The sequence below is a fragment of the Gambusia affinis genome, linkage group LG21 (genome assembly GCF_019740435.1).
Source record: "Gambusia affinis linkage group LG21, SWU_Gaff_1.0, whole genome shotgun sequence".
Classification (NCBI taxonomy): Eukaryota; Metazoa; Chordata; class Actinopteri; order Cyprinodontiformes; family Poeciliidae; genus Gambusia; species Gambusia affinis.
The window spans coordinates 11,005,778-11,027,538 of NC_057888.1; the positions used below are offsets into that span (position 1 = coordinate 11,005,778).

Genomic DNA, 21,761 nt, shown 5'->3' on the forward strand with positions numbered 1-21,761 from the left:
TGGATACACTTTAAGGCAGGGGTCCCCAAACTCGGTCCTCGAGGGCCGGCCTCCTGCATGTTTTAGTTTTCTCCTTGGTTTAACGCACCTGAATCCGATGATGGCTCATTAGAAGGCCTAAGAAGAACATTGACATGCTCAAAAGGTTGTTGGTGCCACCAGGGAGAGAACTAAAACGTGCTGGATGCTGGCCCTCGAGGACCGAGTTTGGTGACCCCTGCTTTAAGGGAACACCTCAAACATGCTGTTTTTGAGGTGGCAGCAAAAATAGAAATCAGGCAAGATATTAGGTTAGATACACGGACACAGCCATCATGATTCAGGGAGAACGACCTTACTTTTATAAGACATGTCTTGTGGGTTGATGGAAATAAAACTGAAGTGTTTGGGCATTCGGTAGTTAAAAGAGGACAACTGGAATCTGGAGAACACCGTCCCGACTGTGAAGCACGAGGGAGGTGGCATTATGTTGTGTAAGTGTTTTACAAAGAGTACATCACAATAAAAGGTGATATATTTGTATAGGATCAATAACTAATTTTCCTGCAAATTTTTGACATGATAAAATATAACTAAGGTTGTTTTAAAGAAACCAGTCAGTTTAACAACTGGTTTATTAGAGAACTATACACGAGTTGGCCATAAGTGAAAACAAAAGAACTCCCTCAACTTTTTAATATTATTGTAGCAAATCACTCAGCATAATAAATAAATAGCCTATGTCAAAATTCAATGAATACTATTGGAAACTATTTTTTGACCAGATATTTAACAGAATACAATTTCTAAAACCTTTTGCCAGAAAAAGTTAAATATTATGAAATGAATTGTAGTAATTTATTTGGAAAAGGAGCAGAGCAAAGGTACTTCTTCAGAAGTCTCTCCTGCATAGGATTAATTCAGATGTCAAACTCTGAAATTAGGGAGATTTTCAGAGCAGCAGAGTGTCATTTACTCCTGATCTTATGCTGTTTATATCTTGTCCATCCATCTGTCTTTTTATTGTCCCACAGATTTACAGGCATGGAAAGCGGTCACTCTCTGCTATCACAGTTACCCATCTCATCTCTCTACTTAAGTCTCATCATCCCTCCTGTTGCCCCCTTAAAATTGCTTGGAAAGTTATCTAAAATGCATTCAAGGCACATCATGCTTCATAAACCACATAGTGGAGAATAGCCTGAGTTAACAGTTTCCTTCCTCTTTGCAACAATGATCAAATATAAATACCATTAAGCCATAATGCAGGTGGGTGTTGTGTATAGAACTGGTTTACTTGAACTTTATTGCGTCGCAGAGTGCCCCCATTAAGATACTGTGGAAAGTGCCATAATTGCATTTGAAGATCTCATTGCAAATAGTCCACTGGTGCTGCACAAACCATCAGCAATGTTCGTAGGAAGTTCATTCAGAAAGGTTTTGCGTGTAAATGAACGCGTCTTAAAGTCGTTGCGACCTCGCAGGTTTGAAGTCCACAGCTTGCGGAGTCACGCTCCAGACACTCTGCGGTTAATTGAGTTCAGTCGCTCTCTCCAGCTTAATTGGCTTACCGCGAGCGCCGATGTTTAATGAGGCGGACGCACACGCGCTCACGCAGGGCCGCGAGAGGCTAATGGCTAGCAAACACGGCGAGAGTGCGGCGGCCGCAGCAGCCCTGTTTGTTGTCGCCAAGGGCTCTTGTCCGTGTGGAGCTGCTGGGTGAAAATGGTGTTAAATGATGCATCTAGAAAAGTGTAATGGATACATGTTGAACGCCAGACAGGGGTGACAAAACGGTGGTGGAAAATAGGACATCCCCGTATCCGAGCCTTCCACTGCGCGTTTCCAAGACAACTGTGGCTGCTTTACCAGGTCCCTTTATCTCGCAGGTCAAGCAATGTTTGCAGCCATACATATCGATTTATCAGGCTTACTGTGCAGACAGGAGAGATATACAGATTCATTAGAGTATCACTGAAAAGTTCCTTCATGTCACTAGTAAAGTTCAAAAAGTGATACTTTAGACTTCTTCCACGGTTTTATTTTAAGCATGTATTTTCTGTTAAATTAGAAGATTACAGGTTACAGCTAATGACAAACCAAAATCAAGGTTTTTCTGAAAGTCAGAATGCTATGTCCTACAAAATTATGTGGAAAACTGCTTTCTGCATCAGCTGACTATTTAATGTCTGCAAGGAGTGTAATCCACAAAAGGGCACTGCTAAAAAACCTGGCTGCTTGGAGTTCTGTATCCAAGCACATAAAAAGGATGGTTCAGTGAAAGTAAAATGTTTTGTAGAAAAAAGCAACAGCAATAACCAAAGACTGCAGCTTGAGTCTGAGTTTTAATAGTCACCACACACTGGTGTATTTCAGGGTGATAATTGTTGCATTCTTTGTGTTAAATCTACTCTAGAACAGAATCATCAGTAGGATTTGGGGGAGCTACTTCATCTGCCATTATGTTTTATCAAGTCTAAGCCACTTTACATGATGCATTCCTCTGCTGATACAATTTATGGAGATGCTGATTTAATTTTTCAGCAGGACTTGGTACGTGTCCACGCTGTGAAAAGTGCTATACCTGCTTTAATAACCATGGTGCCATTGCTCAAAAATATTTCCTGACCTAAAATCCAAAGAGAATCCATGGAGTATTGCTCAGATGACGATGAGAGTCATGAAACCCAACAATGCAGACAGACTTCTTTAAAGCAGCCTGGGCTTCCTTAACACATCAATAGAGCCGCATGTTGATCACCTCCATGGCGATATAGCACATAAACATACATTTCAGTAGATGGCAAAAGACTTCAGACTGGGGCAGTGGTTCATCTTCCAAATGGGCAACAACTCTAAACATTGCACACTGTGATGTTCAAGAAACAAGGCTGAGAATATTTGAGCTATGATGTTTTAGAAATAAGGCAAATTTGAGATCACTTGGACCAGAAGGTAAAGGTGTGTCAGGAAAAATGTTTTCTTTTTTTTAAATCTGCTTTAGCAAACAAAACACTTTCAGATAGCCTGACAAAATCTTGGACATGCGATAAAACTGAGCTTAGCCTGTGGCGACAGCAGCGTGGGCTGTGTCAACACCATGATGTGTGAATAGCGGCAGAAGAATAGTAATGGCATTATAATGGAGGTTCGGTGAAACTCAGCTAGACCTGAGCGTGAGTCAAGTGAGAAGGGAGGAGGAGAAAATGTTTGCTGAAAAGAGATTTCCGGGGAGATGCCAATGTAACAGCAGCTTGAGCTTTTATTAGGTGACATTTTAGTGAACAAGAACCAAGAAGGACAATAAATACATATTAGTCTCACCAAAATCTTGAACAGAAAATAATCAGTAAAACACACTTTACTTGTTAAACCTAAATTATGTGTGGTAAATTGCAACCTTCTACATCACACCACTTCTGAAAGCCTGAGATGGTTCTGAGCGTGGAGATCTGCCACCTCTCCCCAGACAGAGCCAGTTCGCTTATGAAGTCTGTATCCGTCTGCTTTTGTCTCTATTTCGTCCGTCATCATGTCTTTTGTCTCTGTCGTCTCTGTGCCTGCGCTGCTGGTCCTTATCTCTGTCCAACCTCTTATCTTGACTTGTGCGGCTCTCCCTTCGAGGAGGAGAAGGAGAGCGTTTGCGTTCTGTGCGCCCTCCATTACTCCTGTGATCTGCTGGCGGCGATCTGCTGCGGTCACGCCGTCTGTCCGGGGACTCGCTCCTCATGCGTCCTCTCGTGTTGCTGGAGCGACTAGTTCTGGACACGTCGGAGCGGTGCTGAATATCTGTGGAGCGAAGCGTGTTGAGGAGAAAACGCTTGTTGGTGCCCTGCAGGGGGCATTTCAACCTGTTAGGGGAACACAGAGGGTCAATCCAGCTATCAGAACGTCACTCAGGGGAAGAGATGGATGTGATGTAAAGAACTCGGATGATCATAACTCACATCAGCTATACAGCATGGCACTAGGGACAGACTTTGCCTTTAGATAACTTTGATACCCTGTGATTCGTTCTGCCTTTTGCTATGTTACAACCACAGACTCTTATAGTACATTACTGGGATTTTCTTTTACACTAACACAAACTATAAAATAATTTGAAAAAAGAAAAAAAAGATAATGATACCAAAACATTTTACAAGTAAAAATCGGAAAGGTGAACATGTCTTCAGCCCCTTTACTTTAGATATGTTCAACCTATAATTTTGGTATAACCCAGGTCTTTTATGAAGGCTTCAGAGGTTTGTTAGAAAACAAATAGCATCAGGGAGATCAAGGAACAGAAGACAGGTTTAAAGCCGTATTGGGATATAAAGTAGGGATGCAAGGTATATCGGCATGTGTAACGGTATCGGTTGCCGTCATTTTTAACATATCGCTACTGGCCGTGATAAGTAAAACTGGGCAGATATCAACAACCAATGTTTATTTATGTCTTACTAGGATTTATGTTTCCAAAGGGGGACAGTCATAATAATTCTTCAATCTATTATTTTAGAATGCACATCGTATGCCACAACAAGAAAACGAGCGACATGGCCGCCCATGTTGGTCGATTAAAAGAACATCAGAAATACATTTAACACAAGAGTCCCAGCTCACCATCCTGCGGGGCCCATGGTCTCTGCTCTCACCCGGGCTCTGTCAGTCTCCCTGAGGAGCTCCTCTACAGCGCGCCTGCATGGACAGACGGATCCACAGGAAAAAGTGTGATGTTAAAATGGACAGGGAACTGAGCTCAATCAAGACGTAAACACTCAAAGTAGAGCCAAAGGGATATGAAGAGGTGAGAGAAAACTGTAGAAGAGAATCATATGACAGCGGGCAGTGTCCCCGTTTAACCCGGGGTGCTGATCATGAGCTTCACCGAAGCAGCCGAGTTTTAATCACATGGTGCAGGAATCTTGAAGCAGGCTAGTCCGTGGACGCATTTTTAAAAATATTACACATAAAGAGAAGTGAACATGCTGCTAATGGACTGGAGGTACAGTTTGGAAGTGAAATAAGCGCGGACATTGTCCGTTTTACGTTGACTGGGGGAAAAAAACAGAGATTAAGTTACTCACTTTTCCAGATCGTTATCTTCTGCCATCACCTTCCGGCCTAAAACAAACAGTTACGAGCTGTTATACAAAGAGATACTTCATCTCTAAGTCAATATCTATAGTGTTAATGTTGCATTCCCGTCTGTTTACTTCCCCGAGAGGGCCTCTTACCAAGGACCCTGGTCTTTTGGCAGCCACGAAGAATGCCTGATTCGTGAGTTTCTGAATATTTGAATAATTTGGAGAGCTGCTGATGTTTTTCTGAATTGTTTGACATGTTAAATTCCTGTTTTAGATGAATATTTCATCTTAATTAAAAGAAAACATTTGATTAGAAGTTATGCTTTATGTCCGTTTTAATTGATATTTTATGCAAATTTCTCAAAAGCCCATCTATCTGAACTGTGGCCCCAAAATTCAGTTGAAAAGGAGCGTGGGAAGTCGGAGAGACTTCAACGTCGTTTGCATTGCCTTTCTAACCATGCGTCGAGACAGAAATATTTAAGAGGAGCACCATAAGCAAAAGAGGCATAAGAAACAATGGACCTTACCAAGCTCCGCCCACAACCGACCCACGTGACCGCAAGTCTCACAAGCAAAGCCTCGTAGCGCATTATTTCTATGTAAACATGACTCCATTAGTGCATCATTCTACCGGATTTTCACAATATATCAGCTACTAGAATGGACAGAGGAAATAACAATTCCAATGATTGAACAGAAGAATAAGTAATGGAACACGGTGAAACTCAGCTGAACCTAGTTAAGTGTGAGAAGAAAATGTTTGCTGAAAAAGATTTCATGCCAATGTAACAGCAGCTTGAGCTTTATTAGGTGACATTTGGTGAACAAGAACCAAGAAGGACAATAAATACATATTAGTCTCACCAAAATCTTGAACAGAAAATAATCAGTAAAACACACTTTACTTGTTAAACCTAAATTATGTGTAGTAAATTGCAACCTTCTACATCACACCACTTCAAGCCTGAGATGGTTCTGCGTGAGATCTCTCTCCCCAGACAGAGCCAGTTAAACCATGAAGTCTGTATCCGTCTGCTTTTGTCTCTCTATTTCGTCCATCATGTCTTTTGTCTCTGTCGTCTCTGTGCCTGCGCTGCTGGTCCTTATCTCTGTCCAACCTCTTATCTTGACTTGTGCGGCTCTCCCTTCGAGGAGGAGAAGGAGAGCGTTTGCGTTCTGTGCGCCCTCCATTACTCCTGTGATCTGCTGGCGGCGATCTGCTGCGGTCACGCCGTCTGTCCGGGGACTCGCTCCTCATGCGTCCTCTCGTGTTGCTGGAGCGACTAGTTCTGGACACGTCGGAGCGGTGCTGAATATCTGTGGAGCGAAGCGTGTTGAGGAGAAAACGCTTGTTGGTGGTGCAGGGGGCATTTCAACCTGTTAGGGAACACAGAGGGTCAATCCAGCTATCAGAACGTCACTCAGGGAAGAGATGGATGTGATGTAAAGAACTCGGATGATCATAACTCACATCAGCTATACTGGCACTAGGGACAGACTTGCCTTTAGATAACTTTGATACCCTGTGATTCGTTTGCCTTCTATGTTACAACCACAGACTCTTATAGTACATTACTGGGATTTTTTCTTTTACACCAACACAAACTATAAAATAATTTGAAAAAAGAAAAAAGATAATGATACCAAAACATTTACAAGTAAAAATCGGAAAGGTGAACATGTCTTCAGCCCCTTTACTTTAGATATGTTCAACCTATAATTTTGGTATAACCAGGTCTTTTATGAAGGCTTCAGAGGTTTGTTAGAAAACAAATAGCATCAGGAGATCAAGGAACAGAAGACAGGTTTAAAGCCGTATTGGGATATAAAGTAGGGATGCAAGGTATATCGGCATGTGTAACGGTATCGGTTGCGTCATTTTAACATATCGCTACTGGCCGTGATAAGTAAAACTGGGCAGATATCAACAACCAATGTTTATTTATGTCTTACTAGGATTTATGTTTCCAAAGGGGGGCAGTCATAATAATTCTTCAATCTATTATTTTAGAATGCATCGTAACAAGAAAACGAGCGAATGATGGCCGCCCATGTTGGTCGATTAAAAGAACATCAGAAATACATTTAACACAAAGTCCCAGCTCACCATCCTGCAGGGGCCCATGGTCTCTGCTCTCACCCGGGCTCTGTCAGTCTCCCTGAGGAGCTCTCTTTCACAGCGCGCCTGCATGGACAGACGGATCCACAGGAAAAAGTGTGATGTTAAAACGGACAGGGAACTGAGCTCAATCAAGACGTAAACACTCAAAGTAGAGCCAAAGGGATATGAAGAGGTGAGAGAAAACTGTAGAAGAGAATCATATGACAGCGGGCAGTGTCCCCGTTTAACCTGGGTGCTGATCATCGAGCTTCACCGAAGCAGCCGAGTTTTAATCACATGGTGCAGGAATCTTGAAGCAGGCTAGTCCGTGGACGCATTTTAAAATATTACATATAAAGAGAAGTGAACATGCTGCTAATGGACTGGAGGTACAGTTTGGAAGTGAAATAAGCGCGGACATTGTCCGTTTTACGTTGACTGGGGGAAAAAAACAGAGATTAAGTTACTCACTTTTCCAGATCGTTATCTTCTGCCATCACCTTCCGGCCTAAAACAAACAGTTACGAGCTGTTATACAAAGAGATACTTCATCTCTAAGTCAATATCTATAGTGTTAATGTTGCATTCCCGTCTGTTTACTTCCCCGAGAGGGCCTCTTACCAAGGACCCTGGTCTTTTGGCAGCCACGAAGAATGCCTGATTCGTGAGTTTCTGAATATTTGAATAATTTGGAGAGCTGCTGATGTTTTTCTGAATTGTTTGACATGTTAAATTCCTGTTTTAGATGAATATTTCATCTTAATTAAAAGAAAACATTTGATTAGAAGTTATGCTTTATGTCCGTTTTAATTGATATTTTATGCAAATTTCTCAAAAGCCCATCTATCTGAACTGTGGCCCCAAAATTCAGTCGAAAAGGAGCGTGGGAAGTCGGAGAGACTTCAACGTCGTTTGCATTGCCTTTCTAACCATGCGTCGAGACAGAAATTTTTAAGAGGAGCACCATAAGCAAAAGAGGCATAAGAAACAATTGATGGGATCCTCCAGGACATTTTACAGTAAAATATCAGCTAGGCAGACAGACTGACAGACAAACAAACAAACAGGTTAAACTGCAGTAAAGGCAAAAATGACAATTTTTCTTTCTTTGAGTTCTTTTTCGCTATCCAAATGGATGGTGCCCTGGGCAAAGAGCCACAAGTCCCAAATTAAAAACCACTGAAATGCATGAGAGAATCTTGAGAAAGAGATAAACCGCCCCTACAATGTTGCATGAATATGAAAATTACACGCGTGTATAAATAAATTAAACTCAAGACACTTTTAAAAGTAGGTTTTTGTACAGGCAGAAACCAAGCCACCTCTACCTCAGCTGGTGCACTCATATCCCGCCCACTCCCACTTTGATTGACATAAGTAGGCGGAGCCAGCGTCAGCAAAGGCACGGGGGCGTTTTCTTGCGGGTTTGCTCGGTTGCGGCGAATGCGTGATCGAGGTCCCGCCGCTGACAGTTGTCCGCCTCCCCCCCTCCCACCACCCCTGTTCGGGGCCCGAGCGCTCAGCGCGGAGGAGCCGCCGGCGAAAAAGGTAGCTATCATCCCTCACATCTGCATGTATGAGTGGTGTCAGTGTGTGGCTGGCTTTGCATTGGTACTGTCGCTTCTTCTGTCCTTCTGTCCTCTCTCTGCCGCTCCTGGAAGGAGGATGGGATGGAGTCAGACAGATGGAGAGGGGTGGGGGGGATAATTTCCACATCGTTCCTGTCTGAACAATCGGAAATTATGACGCTGCAGTTTGTGTGTTGCCCAGAAAAAAAATGAGAATAATGACAACGAGAGGGGGTAAACAAACAAACAAAAAAAGGTGGTGGTGGGGGGCGAGGGGGGGCGTTTGGGGGGGTTGCAATTTTCAATTAAACCAATGACAGTTTTTGTTATCATCAGTGCATGTCTGTCTCGTAGTTGTGTGGAGAAAAAAAAGCAGTCAGTTGCAACATACCTTGTAGAACCTTGCACAACAGCAGCAGGCCTCCTTCTTTTCATTTTTTTTCCAGGATGAGGGTTTTATCAAAATGTAGGCTAAACCGAAAGAACTCGAGTTTTGAGATCTGTGGCCTTAAACATCATGCCATGTTTGAACAAGTATCTCCTTTATGTATCACGGTGGGATTTGATTACGCCGTGTAAAAAACAGAACACAGCACACGTATAGTAATGTCACTTATTAATGGGTTTTATAAAGGATTGCTGTAATGATTTACAATCTTCAGGTTTACTTCTAGGTTGTGTGGTTTGGCAACAGAGTCCTCCCCTGTTTAAAATAGATGTCGGTGTTTTCATAATTAGGACATCTGAAGTCTTTACTTATTGACAAGGTTAGTTTCTCAGGACCTGCTGCCTAAAAAAAGGCTCCTGTGCTTGACGTGTGCTTGTTTGCTTTTTGCTTGCATGCCTGCGTGTTTTGTGGTGATGTCACAGCTTTGTTATAGAAACAGAGAAGCCTTGTGTCTTCATGATTAATTCATGTCCAGCTGCGGGATGGGGACAGAAGCGTTCCAGTCACACATAAAGGAAGGAGACATATATGTAGGTAACTGCTGGGTACGGGTGTAGATTTAAAAGGGGGGCAAAATGCAGCTAAAAAAGGCAAATCAAACAGGAAGGGGGACGAGGAAGGGGCGTCTGATCACCCTGTGACAAGCTTTCGTGGCTGTAGTGGGGAGGAGTAGAGCATCCTGCTGGGAGAAGTGCATCTGCTGTGTGCCTCAGTCCCCTGCATCCTTCGCTGGCTTCCCTCTGAATGTCAAGCCCCAGTGAGCAGAACAGGATCCAGGTCGTCATGGAGACAGGAACAAAGGCAGGTAGTCACTGTGGCTTGGCCGGGCCAGCTGAGGGGAGAAGCACGCCCTCTGTCGTCAGCTGATGGCATCAGGCCCACACAGGAAGGGGAGTGGGTGGCGATGATGAGGTTTATATACAGTGGATCCTAAGTACAGCCTTCCATCTGTTTTTGGAAGAGTCTGGCAGCATCCCACATTTTGATGTCTAAATTATTGCCCACTCACCTGATTTTCTATCAGACTTAGTTCTGGACTCCAAAAACGATAGAAGGTGCAACGCACAATAGCAGAGATTTCTCAGTTGTGCCCTGAAAAGGTTTTCTATTACTTTTATGCATGCAGTCAACGGGTTGAGAAAGCATTTACTGGTTAGTACTGAGGATTAGGAGACTAGCCTATGTGCTTTGGAATGAGGGGTATACCGATAGCAGAACCACCACTGAGCAGGCATCTGCAGGTTTTGGATCTGAAATCAAGTGATGGATTGATGCAAGCTGTGTATAGGTCAGACATTACGTGCGCCTGTCAATTGGTATTTCATAAACAATTTAGAGATAAGGAGACTTCTGTTTTATGGCAGTTTGTAAGGTATCTACAAAAGACTTTACTAGTTTGGAATTAAGTGCTTGCTAAGCGCTGACAGTGGAGATATCATAATTACATTTTCTTTTGATTAGTCCTGGCTAAAAAACTATCAATAGAAGTATTTTGTTTTATCCTCTGGGATCATGATGACCGTGTCCTGAATTTACTACCTCAAAAGGTTAAACAAAGCCCTCCATGCAATAAGCCTGTACAATAATTTATCCTCATTAGGTCAGTCACCTAATGAGGGTTTATTAGGTGTACATCAAGGAGCAGTCCTTGGTCCCAAAACTATTCACTATCTATCTGCATGCATTTCTTTTGGATAATCTCTTCACTACAATGATAATAATTTTCTTTTCTATGCAGATGATATTCAACTACATGTGCTAAAAATCAAACAAACAAAAAAACTACATCCCAGACACCTCAATGATTCTGCAGCTTCTTTTTCTGATACGTTGGTCAATCTGGGATTTTTTTTTCAAATACAGTGATGATTAGTCATGATCAGTTTCTTGCACATAGAGATCATTGTGTGGGGGGCTCCCCACAAGGACCCCAGCAGCGGAAAGGCGCACACATCTCCAAACTCCGCATTGGGTGGTTGCTTGGAGACTGGAGGAAGCTGTGAATTCATCCGGTTGCAGATCAAGCTGCTGATAAGCAGCTGAAAATACTGACGGTATTTGCTTCTCTGCAGCAAAGCTAAAACTGGTTCAGAAACCTCCCACATACACTTAGGAAAAAAGATGGAGATTGTGAGGAATCTTTCTAGTGCAGATCTGACACATTCAGTGGTCGTGTTGCAGTAGGATGGCTTAGAAAGCAGTATGGAAGATTAGATTAGGTTTTTATACTGGCACTCGACTCGACATCCCAAAATACCTCATCCTTTCTTGTGAAAGCTCATTGTTGATGTCGAAATAAAACACGCCTACCAATAAAAAATAAAATAAAATAATGATTTTAATGTTCCAAACTGCCTGCCTGAACTATTCACTCTTCATTGTCTTTTTTTGTTTTTTTTTTTTTTTACCAGTATCTTAGAATCAGATAGATTTACCCACGTTACCTTTAACCTCTACACACTTTGGCTTACGGCCTATTTGGACCAGGTGCTGTCAGACCCAGAAGGGATTATTGAGCTGTGGGTCATGTGATGGAGGATTAGTGGTTCCCTACCGCAGTCATAGGTTGACTGGCCAGCAGGTTCATGTTCTCATTTCACAACTATGCTGGGCAACTTCAACACCAGAGACCTTTTCAACCACTTCTTCTGTGAAACGGCCAAGGGGAACCCAGGCCTGTGGTGAGTGGGAGACGGTGGGACGTGATGACAGTTCTGGAAATATAACAGTATCTATTTCTTACTGGTGTCCACTTGAGTTTACTCTCTTTTTTTGCACTCGGTTTGACTGTTTGGATTATTCAATTTTTCTATAGGACCTAGGTTGGTATGTGTTTGCCAATTTCCTTAACCCATCTACCGGTAGTTTGCTGTAGGATATCCAGCTGTGAAAATAGGTAATGTAATTTATGCAAATGTGTAAATATCATATTAACATGTAAAGATCTTTATTTAAGGATAAGAGTAGACTTGATCAATGGTGTTACCTCTTGCTGTATGCATGAGTGTTTGACACTGGATTACCACTGGCTATGCACTGCCAGCCTAACACCACACTGAAGTTGAGGATATGTTCCTTAAGAAGCTTAGCATGCTGTCTATACCAGTATGATAGAAGCGGCTGTGAGACAGGTGCTTTAATAGAAGAGCTGTTGATTTTTCGTTTAACTAAGACTGTGCCCTCTTGTGTCATCTCCTGTATTCAGAAACTAGCATTGCCTGCATTTCTCAGATGTGACTTTGAAACGCTCTTCCAAAGAGACTGTTTTCAGATCTTTAGTATTCTGATCTTTAATGTTCTAGTTTGGTGATTGTTGAATTGGTCATTTCAACAACTGAACTTTCTTTCCCAGAGACAAAACGAGGGTTTCCCTGGGATCAATGTCATGCTCAAAGTTCCACTCTCATTTCATCTTTAGATTCTAGTTAAGAATATCTCAGTAAATATGCAAATTCGTCATCCCTTCAGTTACACGGTCATCGTCACATCATGATGTTCACACCTTTAAAACTCACGTTTAGTGTGGCTTTTTTTTTTTTTGGGTGATGTCCAGTGACATTAAAATATTTTAACTTTGGTCGCATTTGGCCAGATCATAGTCCCCCTGCTTGTCCAATATTCTCCAGCAATCGTTAAACAAACTTCAATTTGTTTTCTTCCTTAGTGGAGTCTTGTGCTGTGAGTGTGTAATGTGGAATTTGAGTGCATTACTTCTTGTTTCTCTTACGATTTGACTCCTCAGACAGAGGAGCAACTATTTGTTTTATGGGGAAATTATTTTAGTTCCACTTCTGGATTATGGCTTCATCTGTGGTCAATGGAATATTGAGAAGTTCAGAAAAGATTGCCTCTTCGGTATGTTTCACAACAATAAGGTTTCAGACCATCAATTAGGACTAATGCCATTAGTCCTAATTGATGGTCCAAATCCTATTTGGGCTCTCACCAACACCTGATGAGAATTTTTTTTACATTTATCCAAAAAGTCAATGTGTTCAATACTTATTTTCCCTGTTGCATGTTGAGATGTCAAGAAGGGATGATGTAAGACAGATCAAATGAGTTTAACAAGCTGACATTTTTAAGTAAAGATTACTCTCTGGCCCCACGTGGGTTCCACACACGCTTACCCTGCTGCCGTCAGAAGCTAATCGGAGCCAAGGGCCTGCAGTCCACATGTGACATTGAGAGTCAATATTGTTTATGTTGCGGATTAGAACACAAGTTAACAGAAGATCTGCCAAAATGAAATATTTTACTTGTGTTCAAGGTGGGTTTGTTTGTTATTGGTACCAAAAATGTGTCTTCTTTAAGGTTTCTTGATTATTATCTGACTAATGCATCTTTTGATTGAAAACAGAGACCTAGTACTTTTTCCTACTATCCTTGCACAAATGTTTCTCAGCAGACCTTTGTTATGTTGCATCACCCACCTGTGTACTGCTCGAAGGAAAGACTGAAGGGTCAGACCAGGATGTGAACAGTCTAATCCTTTCAGTCTATTTGTTGCTGTGTATTTTTAAAGAAGGGTCTCTCCTCACATTAGCAGCTTTGATCATTTCATATCCCGCCTTTTCAAGCACATAAAGCAGGTGTCTGCATATCAGGGACGGATGCAATTTGACAGTTTTTGTTTATTATTGCAGTAATAATATTGAATAAAAATTTATTGCATTTTTGTCCTCTTTCTGCTTCTTTTTTGTCATCAAGACGTTTCTACCAGCTTGCCACAAACTTTGACATCTCACTTACAATTATTCTGACTTTGTGCATCACAAGCAGTGAGTCATGTTTTTGCAAACAGCGTGTGAATGCATCACACTTGAAATATTACTGTACCAAATATTGCATCCAGAGAGTCTTTTGATATTGCACATGCTGATATTATGATGACAACTGTGATTCCATGGGAGAGCTCTAGCCCAGAGTCATTTTTAAATGTACCCGTGTATGTCACAGGGTTTATTTAGCGTTTCTATGTAAAGTGAACAACCATTGTATGTGTTTGAACTTTATTAGGATAAACATTTACAGCTTTAAGGCCACATTTCTGCAGGAACCTTTTCGAGGAAAGGGGCTTTTCTGGGACCATTATCAATACCCTTTTTTAATTGCAATATTATTATGCATGATTATTTTTTAATTTCCTTGTGCTTTCCTCCACAAGGAATTTTGATTCCAATTCTGATTTTTTTCATTGCATTTACCAGTATAAAAACACAGAGAGACGCTGGTAGGGAGGTAGTGCTTTTTGTTTTTGGGTGGATATTTGGTGGTAAAGTTCTTCTAAGCATATCAAATTGTTGTTGTTTTTATTTTCAACACAACAGTTTATTCATATTTGGGTTTTAAGCCAATTATGTTAAATTACATTCTGACTTGGAAGCGATTAGAATTCAGTTTCACAGTGTAAGTGCTGTGAGTTATTTACAAACTCACAGCACTTAGCTAAGCCAAAACTTAGTATTGGCTAGAATACTAAGTTTGTCCACCGCTGTCACTTCTCGTCAGGATAACGCAACATGGAAGACAACTGAAGCAAACCATTTGGTATTTCAAAAAACAACCCACACTATGGTCACCATGAAGTTGATATTTGCAGAGAGAAAGCATCCATAACTCCAAATTGTGCAGAACCTATTTCAGGAAAGAAGCAGAAAAAAAATATTTGCTGGTTAGAATGCGTCCTAGTAATGCTTGTCTTCACTCTGAAATAGGTCCAACATTGCTGCAATCTTGTAAGCACCCTTCATCAGTCTATTAGACTGATAAAGGGTAAAGAGACTCATAATCTCTTATAAAGGGGTATGCTTAAAGAATATTGTAACCTTTTTCACTTTTCAGCATAGAAACTGATGCAGAATTCAACATCAATTTGTTGGGAAAGGATTTCTCAGTCTATGTCTATACTTCTCTGTAATTCAGATCCATACAGTTTTACTTAAATGGTGTCAAATTACAACAGGTTCCAAACAACCTAACAAGTAAAATAAGTCCAACTCATAACCAGTTATGTAGTTGTCAAAAATCTATTACAAATAGAGGAATCTGATGGCGTAACAGACCTGTTTCTTGGTGAAAGGTGTCCTGGGACTCGGTGTCAGCAGACGACAGTGGACGGGCCACGATGTGAGAGCGGCGATGAGCGAGCCATGGTGAACACCCCTCCCATGTCGCCTCACTCCCCGCAGACAGACCTGAGAGACCGCTCGCCTTCGCCGCACTCTGGCCCCACTACCGCCTGCAGCAATGGATCTGCATGGACCGATGACGCCGGCCTCGACAACCCTGCATTTGAAGAAAGCAATGAAGAAGACAGTGAGCTGATCCTCCAGGCTTCCTCTGAGTGAAGGAAAAATGATAAGCTAAGACTTTATGTTCTGCCTGTCCTCAGGTGTGGCGGGGTTGGAGTGTGTGGTCCCTAGGGTGAAGCGGCCCCTCAGTAACCCCTGCATCCATCTCCTCCGTTCTGTCAGCTCCACCTCCTCTGGCTGGGATTGCCCTGAGTCTCCACCTCTGTCTGCAGAGGAAGGTATGTCATCCTTCATTTCTCTTTCCATGCTTGTCTCTAATGAAAGTGACCCTCAGCTGTTTGCCTTGTCTGTTAGGGTGCGTGAAGTTACCCTCCCTTCCAGAAGGAGAGATAACGACCATAGAGGTCCACAGAGCCAACCCCTACGTTGAGCTGGGAATCAGCATCGTTGGCGGAAATGAGACACCTCTCATCAACATAGTGATTCAGGAGGTGTACCGAGACGGGGTCATTGCACGAGACGGGAGACTGCTGGCTGGAGATCAAATACTGCAGGTGAGGGATCAGCTTCTGTTTATCATTTATAAAACATTCACTTTTTCTATAAAAAAAAACCTTCCAGGTGTTCCTCTTGCAACTCACAAGAGTCCCTTATTAGAATGGCCCAATCAAAGTAAAGACCTTAAAGCAATTGAGAACCTGTGGCAAAGTTTACCCCAAAAGACTTGCAGCCATTGAAGAGGAGGCATAATTCATCTCAGTTATTGATTCATGTAAACAGATACATCTGTCCAGGGTTAAACACTGATCTAATTGATAGTTGTTTTTTTTAGAAAATGTTGCAGCTTATTTCTCACTTAAACTCAGAGATAAGTTAACATCAGATACTGTCAGGTATTTTAAAGAGGCAGTATCATGTAGTTTGTAGGCACATAGTTCCATTTTATTGCACAATAAAGTAACTGTGTTACCTTCACTTGTCAATGAAATTGCGCCTCTGTCTCTTTAAGAAGCTTTTGCTCTGACCCTCTGCCTTCAGCTTGTCGTCACAACAATCCTCCTCCATGATGCCTTTTCCAACATTTCTAGGAGTGCTGCACTAAGATGTAGTTTGTGTGATAAGCTCAGCAGAGGTGTGATTCAATCAGGTGTTTGCTAATTGCTGCTGTCGCTAGTCTGGAGGAGCTGACAGCTCCATACAGCTCCAAGGAGGAGCTGTGTATAAATAATCAGCACTTTGTGAGAGCAAGCATTTAGGCACACTGGATGGCTGCCAGGGGAGATTAAAGGATTTTTCAAATATGAATGAAAGAATCAAGGAAACAAGTCTGTTTTTGATGAGGGATGACTATCATTACATGACATAAATCTAAAACAGTAACTTTAAACAATAAGTTTAAGAAAAATAGAATTCTGGGCCTAAACAACAAATACAAGTCAAAAAAAAGTTTAACATCTTAAAGAATATATTCATTGTTTAGGACAGTGGTTCCCAAAGTGTGGGGCACACCCCCTAGGGGGGTGCAGTGCCATTGCAGGAGAAGGGGTGTCGGTAAGGATGAATGGGGGGAAAAAAACAGTTACACCAAAGTGTTTCACTGTAAAGATGGTTTGTAGTTTGTTTTGTTGCAACCTGAAGTGTGAAATAAACTTCAGTGGAGTTTGAAAACAAAATATGTGTATAGGTTTATGTCTGCTTGAACCATGTGTGTGGCCAGTTGATTTTTTCTTTTTTTCTTTTCTGGGGGGGATTTTATTGTAATCCATAGGGCGTCCTAGAAAATCTTCGGGAACCACTGGTTTAGGAGCAGTAAACAAAGATTGATCATCGATTTATATTGAGAATAAAAATTTATTTATATTAATGTACATGTGCTTTAATGGATTTGTTTCCAAGGTGAACAATGTGGACATCAGCAACTTCCCACACAGTTTTGCCCGCTCCACCCTGGCGCGGCCCTGCACGACCCTTCAGCTAACCGTGCTGAGGGAGCGCCGCTGTGCTTCCAGGGCTCCTCCCTCCTCCTCCTCTTCATCTTCCACCACCCCGGCTGTGCCCCACGCCCCCTGCTCCACGCCCGAGGGCGCCCCCTCCAGTCCCGCCACCCTAAGAATCACGCTTCTCAAGCGAGACTCCACAGAACAGCTCGGCATAAAGCTGGTCCGTCGAACGGACGAATCAGGGGTGTTTGTGTTGGACCTCTTGGAAGGAGGTCTGGCCGCGAAGGATGGCAGACTGCGGAGCAACGACAGAGTGCTGGCTGTCAACGATCAGGACCTTTGCAATGGCACGCCTGAACAGGCCGCTCAGATCATTCAGGTGTGGATGCAGGTTGTTGTGATGGTTAGATTATTTAGGTATCATCAGAAGAGGAGTAGATTCTCAGTACTGTGCAAAAGTCTTGTGCTTCCTTGAACAGGTTAGAATAGATCTATGGACTATGCAAAACATGCTTATTACATTTTGCTCACAAAATCATTCTTAGACAACAAGATTTTAGTTTGTTCAGTTCTGTTTTGAGCTCCTTTCAGAATAAGTTGTTTTAGGGCCTCTTGTCTCTTTAAATTTTAATAGCTGCTGCTGGTCATGCCCCCAACTCAATGTTTACACGCTCACGTGAAAATGGCTGCAAACAGATGCACAATTATACAATTGTACATCTTTGAAAAGCAGAAGAAGAGCTTTCCGCGCAACGAACAAGAATGTAGGAAGTGTTTCCTGGATAGTAAGCCAACAACAAAATACTTGTTTTCCAGCAGCCATTGTACAGCGAATACAGTGGTAAACAGTAAACAGTGGGCTGTTAGGGGATGGGCTGTCCTTGTCTGGGGTTGCTAGGTAACGGCACAGTGCGACTCAACAAACAAGAGGTTTTTGAGATGGCTCATTTTCCAAATACACACACAAAAAAATTACTTCTTGCTAAAAGACGCTGGATGGTTTTTTTAAGCGCTTGGGCTATTTTAGAAGCAGCTGAGACCCAAATGGAAGTATAAAAATCTGCAAAAATTAAGTTTTGCAAAATAAATCATAGGTAAAAAATAAATAAATAAATAAATCATCAAACTAAATCATTTCTATATATATTTAAATAAAACAAACTTTCTATTCACAATTTGTCACCATTTATTCTGTAAGTTACAATTTAATCAAGATATTTATGTAGAAAAAAAATTGTTTCAAAAAATTTCAGATGTATAAATGGATTGTAACACCATCTATGTGGTTCTGCAGGCAAGCGGAGAGAGAGTCCACCTCCTGATTGGCCGACCCAACAAACCAACTCCACCCCCACCGCCAAAATCAAGCTCAACCAGAGACCTGTACTGCCTTGATCACTTCCTGCCAAATTACAGCTCTACTCCAAGCCCTGTGCCCGTACACCTGTCCCGCACCAGCACTCACAGAGTAAGTGTGTGTGTGTGTGTGTGCACAAGTTTTCCCATCTGCATGCTACATAGCTGTATTTTTATCTTGGAGTCTTCAGAGAAGGATGCGTCTTAGGATGAACTGGAAACATTCGAGTATGTGAGTTCTGATGTCTCCCAGGATCTGTCCCAGTGTGTGACGTGTAAAGAGAAACACATCACTGTGAAGAAGGAACCCCTCGAGTCCCTGGGCATGACCGTGGCAGGAGGCCGGGGCAGCAAGAGCGGGGAGCTGCCGATCTTCGTGACAAGCGTTCAGCCACATGGCTGCTTGTCCCGGGATGGACGAATTAAAAGAGGTGCACCCTCGTTTTCTGTGGCCAGGACAACTGAGCATTAGCTGAAATTTTATTTTATTTTTTTTGCTTCCTTCCCATCAGGTGATGTCCTGCTAAGCATCAACGGTCAGGACCTGACATACCTGAGCCACAGCGAGGCTGTCGGGACGCTGAAGGCCAGCGCTGCCTCACCCTCGGTGCAGCTGAAAGTGCTAGAGGTCAGCATGGTGGAGGAGCACGAACATGACGAGTTGCTGCCTCATGGCCACGACAGCGACTTTGATGCAAACTGGTCTCCCTCGTGGGTCATGTGGCTGGGCCTGCCTAGGTGAGAAAGACTGGCTCAACCTCTGCTTGTTGATGTTTGTCACGTAAAATGCTAATAGAATACATTCAGGTTTGTTGTTGTAACAAATGTGGATAAAGCACCAGATTCCTTTTAACTCTCGACTTTAAAGTATTGCAGCATTTCAAGTGTGAGTAGATGACTTTATTCTACAAATCTCCACTTTTCTCTTCTTGCAGCTACCTGCACAGTAGCCATGAGATCGTGTTGCGGAGGAGCCATCCCGGGAGCTGGGGCTTCAGCATCGTTGGGGGCTACGAGGAAAGCCATGGCAACCAGGCATTTTTCATCAAGACTATCGTCCTTGGCACGCCTGCATACTACGATGGCCGCCTTAAGTGAGCAATCAGTGATTATTGTGCAACTGTTACATAGTTTCCCAGAACCTATAGGCTACTTTCAGAAACTTGCAAATTACTTTCCAAAGCGTATTGTTTACTTATTGTGTAGTTTCTGGAAATTATAGCATATTTTCCTGAAACTCTCGTGGAATGCACCGGTTACATTCTTGATACTTACACGGTTATTTCCAAAACTAATATTTTGCATTTTCCACAAATTTATCTAGTAAGATCCATAAAAGTTTCAGGAAAGTTGCATATTTCTGTTATTTTGAGACTATTTTCAATTAATAATGGAATATTAATGCATGTGTGCCCTCTCAAAGATCTTAATTTTGTGTAGAACATGTTACACTGAAACTGGACGATATTTAAAAAAAAAATCACAACCAAAAACAATTAGAAATAAAACTCACTTACAACTGAAATAAAAGAATAATTCCTAAAAAAGAAAAATTGTCATCAGAATGGGAATTATTCAACTAATTGTAATTTATCTTGAGATTTATTGCTTATTGCAACAGGCTTAGCTGAACAAAGACGCATGTTTATTTTGCCACATTATGGTGAAGAAGGTAAAGAAAAAGCTCTGTTAGAAAACTAATTTCTGCTGCAGTGTAAAGTCCACTTCTCAAACTGTGTTGCTCTAGGTGTGGAGACATGATAGTGGCAGTAAACGGCCTGTCCACAGCAGGAATGAGCCACTCAGCTCTGGTGCCGATGTTAAAGGAGCAGCGCAGCCGGGTGGCGCTGACCGTGGTGTCCTGGCCCGGCAGCCTGGTGTAACCAGGACAAAAGTCAGCGGGCTTCACCCAGAATGTTCTAAATCAGGAACAACCTCGGCCAAAGTGAACTACTGTACATCGCTCCATACCGGGCTTAATCCAGGACCAAACGCATCCAGGACTGTTGTAGACCCAGCAGGACCAAGCGGGGGGGCTGGGGAGGGGGGAACTGATCCAGATTGTGCCACGTCACTCGACAGGCTGCACTCCTAAACAGACACTGCTGTGTTTCATATGGTCATGTTGTCTTCACTCCCGCAGGGAGAGCCGTGCTGCAACTGTTAACATGCAGTCTGTGCTGTATTCACCTCACTGAGCAGTGGTAGAACCTCAGGGTTTTATTCAGGTGGAGGCATCGTTGCAAGTCCGGAATGTTTCAGATGAACGTGAGCTGATCCTCTGCCATCCTAGATGAAAAAATAAATAAATGAAATAAAAAAAACACAAATCCCCTTCATCAAGTTGTTCTGCTGCACCAACGATGTTTCCATCTGAATGAGCCCAAGGCCTTATTAGAAACCTGCCGCATCCTGAGGGAGGTCAGCCCTCAGGTATCATCACCATACAACCAGCTGACCTTTTATACATGTGTGAATGTGTGTTTTGTTTAATAAACATTTCCTTTTAAGGATTAGCGTCTCCATGTCTTTCATTCTGTTGAAAGGCTCTTCAAAGAAATTACTGCCACAAATGGTTCAACTTGCCAAATGTTAAATAGCAGAGCATTGAATCAATTCGTCACTTCACACCAAAATTTCACTGCAATTTGTAATCTGCACACAAAATCAGTTACATTTTATTTCTGAAGCACCTTTTATATTAGATTCAAAGGCAGAACAATTAAGACTGAATAAAAATGTTTCGTAAAGTACATGCTGCATGTGGACAATGGAAGGGTCTTCTAAAGACTCAGAGCCACTGTTTGAAAAAACCCAGTCTCCCCAGGTTTTAAAACAGATTCATAGTAACACCAACAACATTTGACTCAAAAACCAGAATCCTAGATGAAGCTAGAGGATCTCAAAGGTCCAGAATGTATTTAAGGGCCTGGTTGTGGATTAAAAGTTGTATTTTTTTATTTATTTATTTAATCAAGTTAATAGGAAGCCAGAGCAGGGAGGCAAGAATATGTTGTCTCTGATTACTCACTCACCATAATTG

General features: G+C 42.2%; 2 protein-coding genes across 4 annotated transcripts; one reads left to right on the forward strand and one right to left on the reverse strand.

Moving 5' to 3' along the window:
* Positions 1-3,223: 3,223 nt before the first annotated feature.
* si:ch211-140b10.6 (protein POLR1D-like) lies at positions 3,224-7,791 on the reverse strand. Of its 3 annotated transcripts, none has more exons than XM_044104746.1 (4): positions 7,774-7,791; positions 5,049-5,085; positions 4,585-4,659; positions 3,224-3,830 (listed from the first exon to the last, which is right to left on the reverse strand). In XM_044104746.1, the coding sequence occupies exons 2-4, from the start codon at positions 5,072-5,074 to the stop codon at positions 3,464-3,466; spliced, it is 468 nt and encodes a 155-aa protein (XP_043960681.1). In that variant the 5' UTR covers positions 5,075-5,085; positions 7,774-7,791; the 3' UTR covers positions 3,224-3,463. The 3 variants fall into 3 exon arrangements, with proteins under 3 accessions (XP_043960681.1, XP_043960680.1, XP_043960682.1); XM_044104745.1 differs by lacking the exon at positions 7,774-7,791 and adding an exon at positions 5,199-5,511; XM_044104747.1 differs by lacking the exons at positions 5,049-5,085; positions 7,774-7,791 and adding an exon at positions 7,624-7,767.
* A 3,966-nt stretch (positions 7,792-11,757) lies between these two features.
* Positions 11,758-21,231, forward strand: lnx2a (ligand of numb-protein X 2a). The gene is made up of 10 exons (XM_044105334.1): positions 11,758-11,849; positions 15,251-15,486; positions 15,563-15,700; positions 15,777-15,976; positions 17,319-17,741; positions 18,657-18,830; positions 18,972-19,149; positions 19,231-19,456; positions 19,654-19,812; positions 20,466-21,231. The coding sequence occupies exons 1-10, from the start codon at positions 11,773-11,775 to the stop codon at positions 20,599-20,601; spliced, it is 1,947 nt and encodes a 648-aa protein (XP_043961269.1). The 5' UTR covers positions 11,758-11,772; the 3' UTR covers positions 20,602-21,231.
* Positions 21,232-21,761: the final 530 nt, after the last annotated feature.

Bases quoted from the DNA above. Each gene is read 5' to 3' on its own strand.
- lnx2a (XM_044105334.1), top strand. From the start codon at position 11,773: ATGCTGGGCAACTTCAACACCAGAGACCTTTTCAACCACTTCTTCTGT. The intron at 18,831-18,971 runs GTAAGTGTGTGT...GATGTCTCCCAG, and splicing joins CCCGCACCAGCACTCACAGA to GATCTGTCCCAGTGTGTGAC. The intron at 19,813-20,465 runs GTGAGCAATCAG...GTGTTGCTCTAG, and splicing joins TACTACGATGGCCGCCTTAA to GTGTGGAGACATGATAGTGG.
- si:ch211-140b10.6 (XM_044104745.1), bottom strand. From the start codon at position 5,304: ATGTCAAACAATTCAGAAAAACATCAGCAGCTCTCCAAATTATTCAAA. The intron at 4,660-5,048 runs GTGAGTAACTTA...CTGTCCATGCAG, and splicing joins GAAGATAACGATCTGGAAAA to GCGCGCTGTAGAGGAGCTCC. The intron at 3,831-4,584 runs GTGAGCTGGGAC...TTCCCCTAACAG, and splicing joins ACCATGGGCCCCGCAGGATG to GTTGAAATGCCCCCTGCAGG.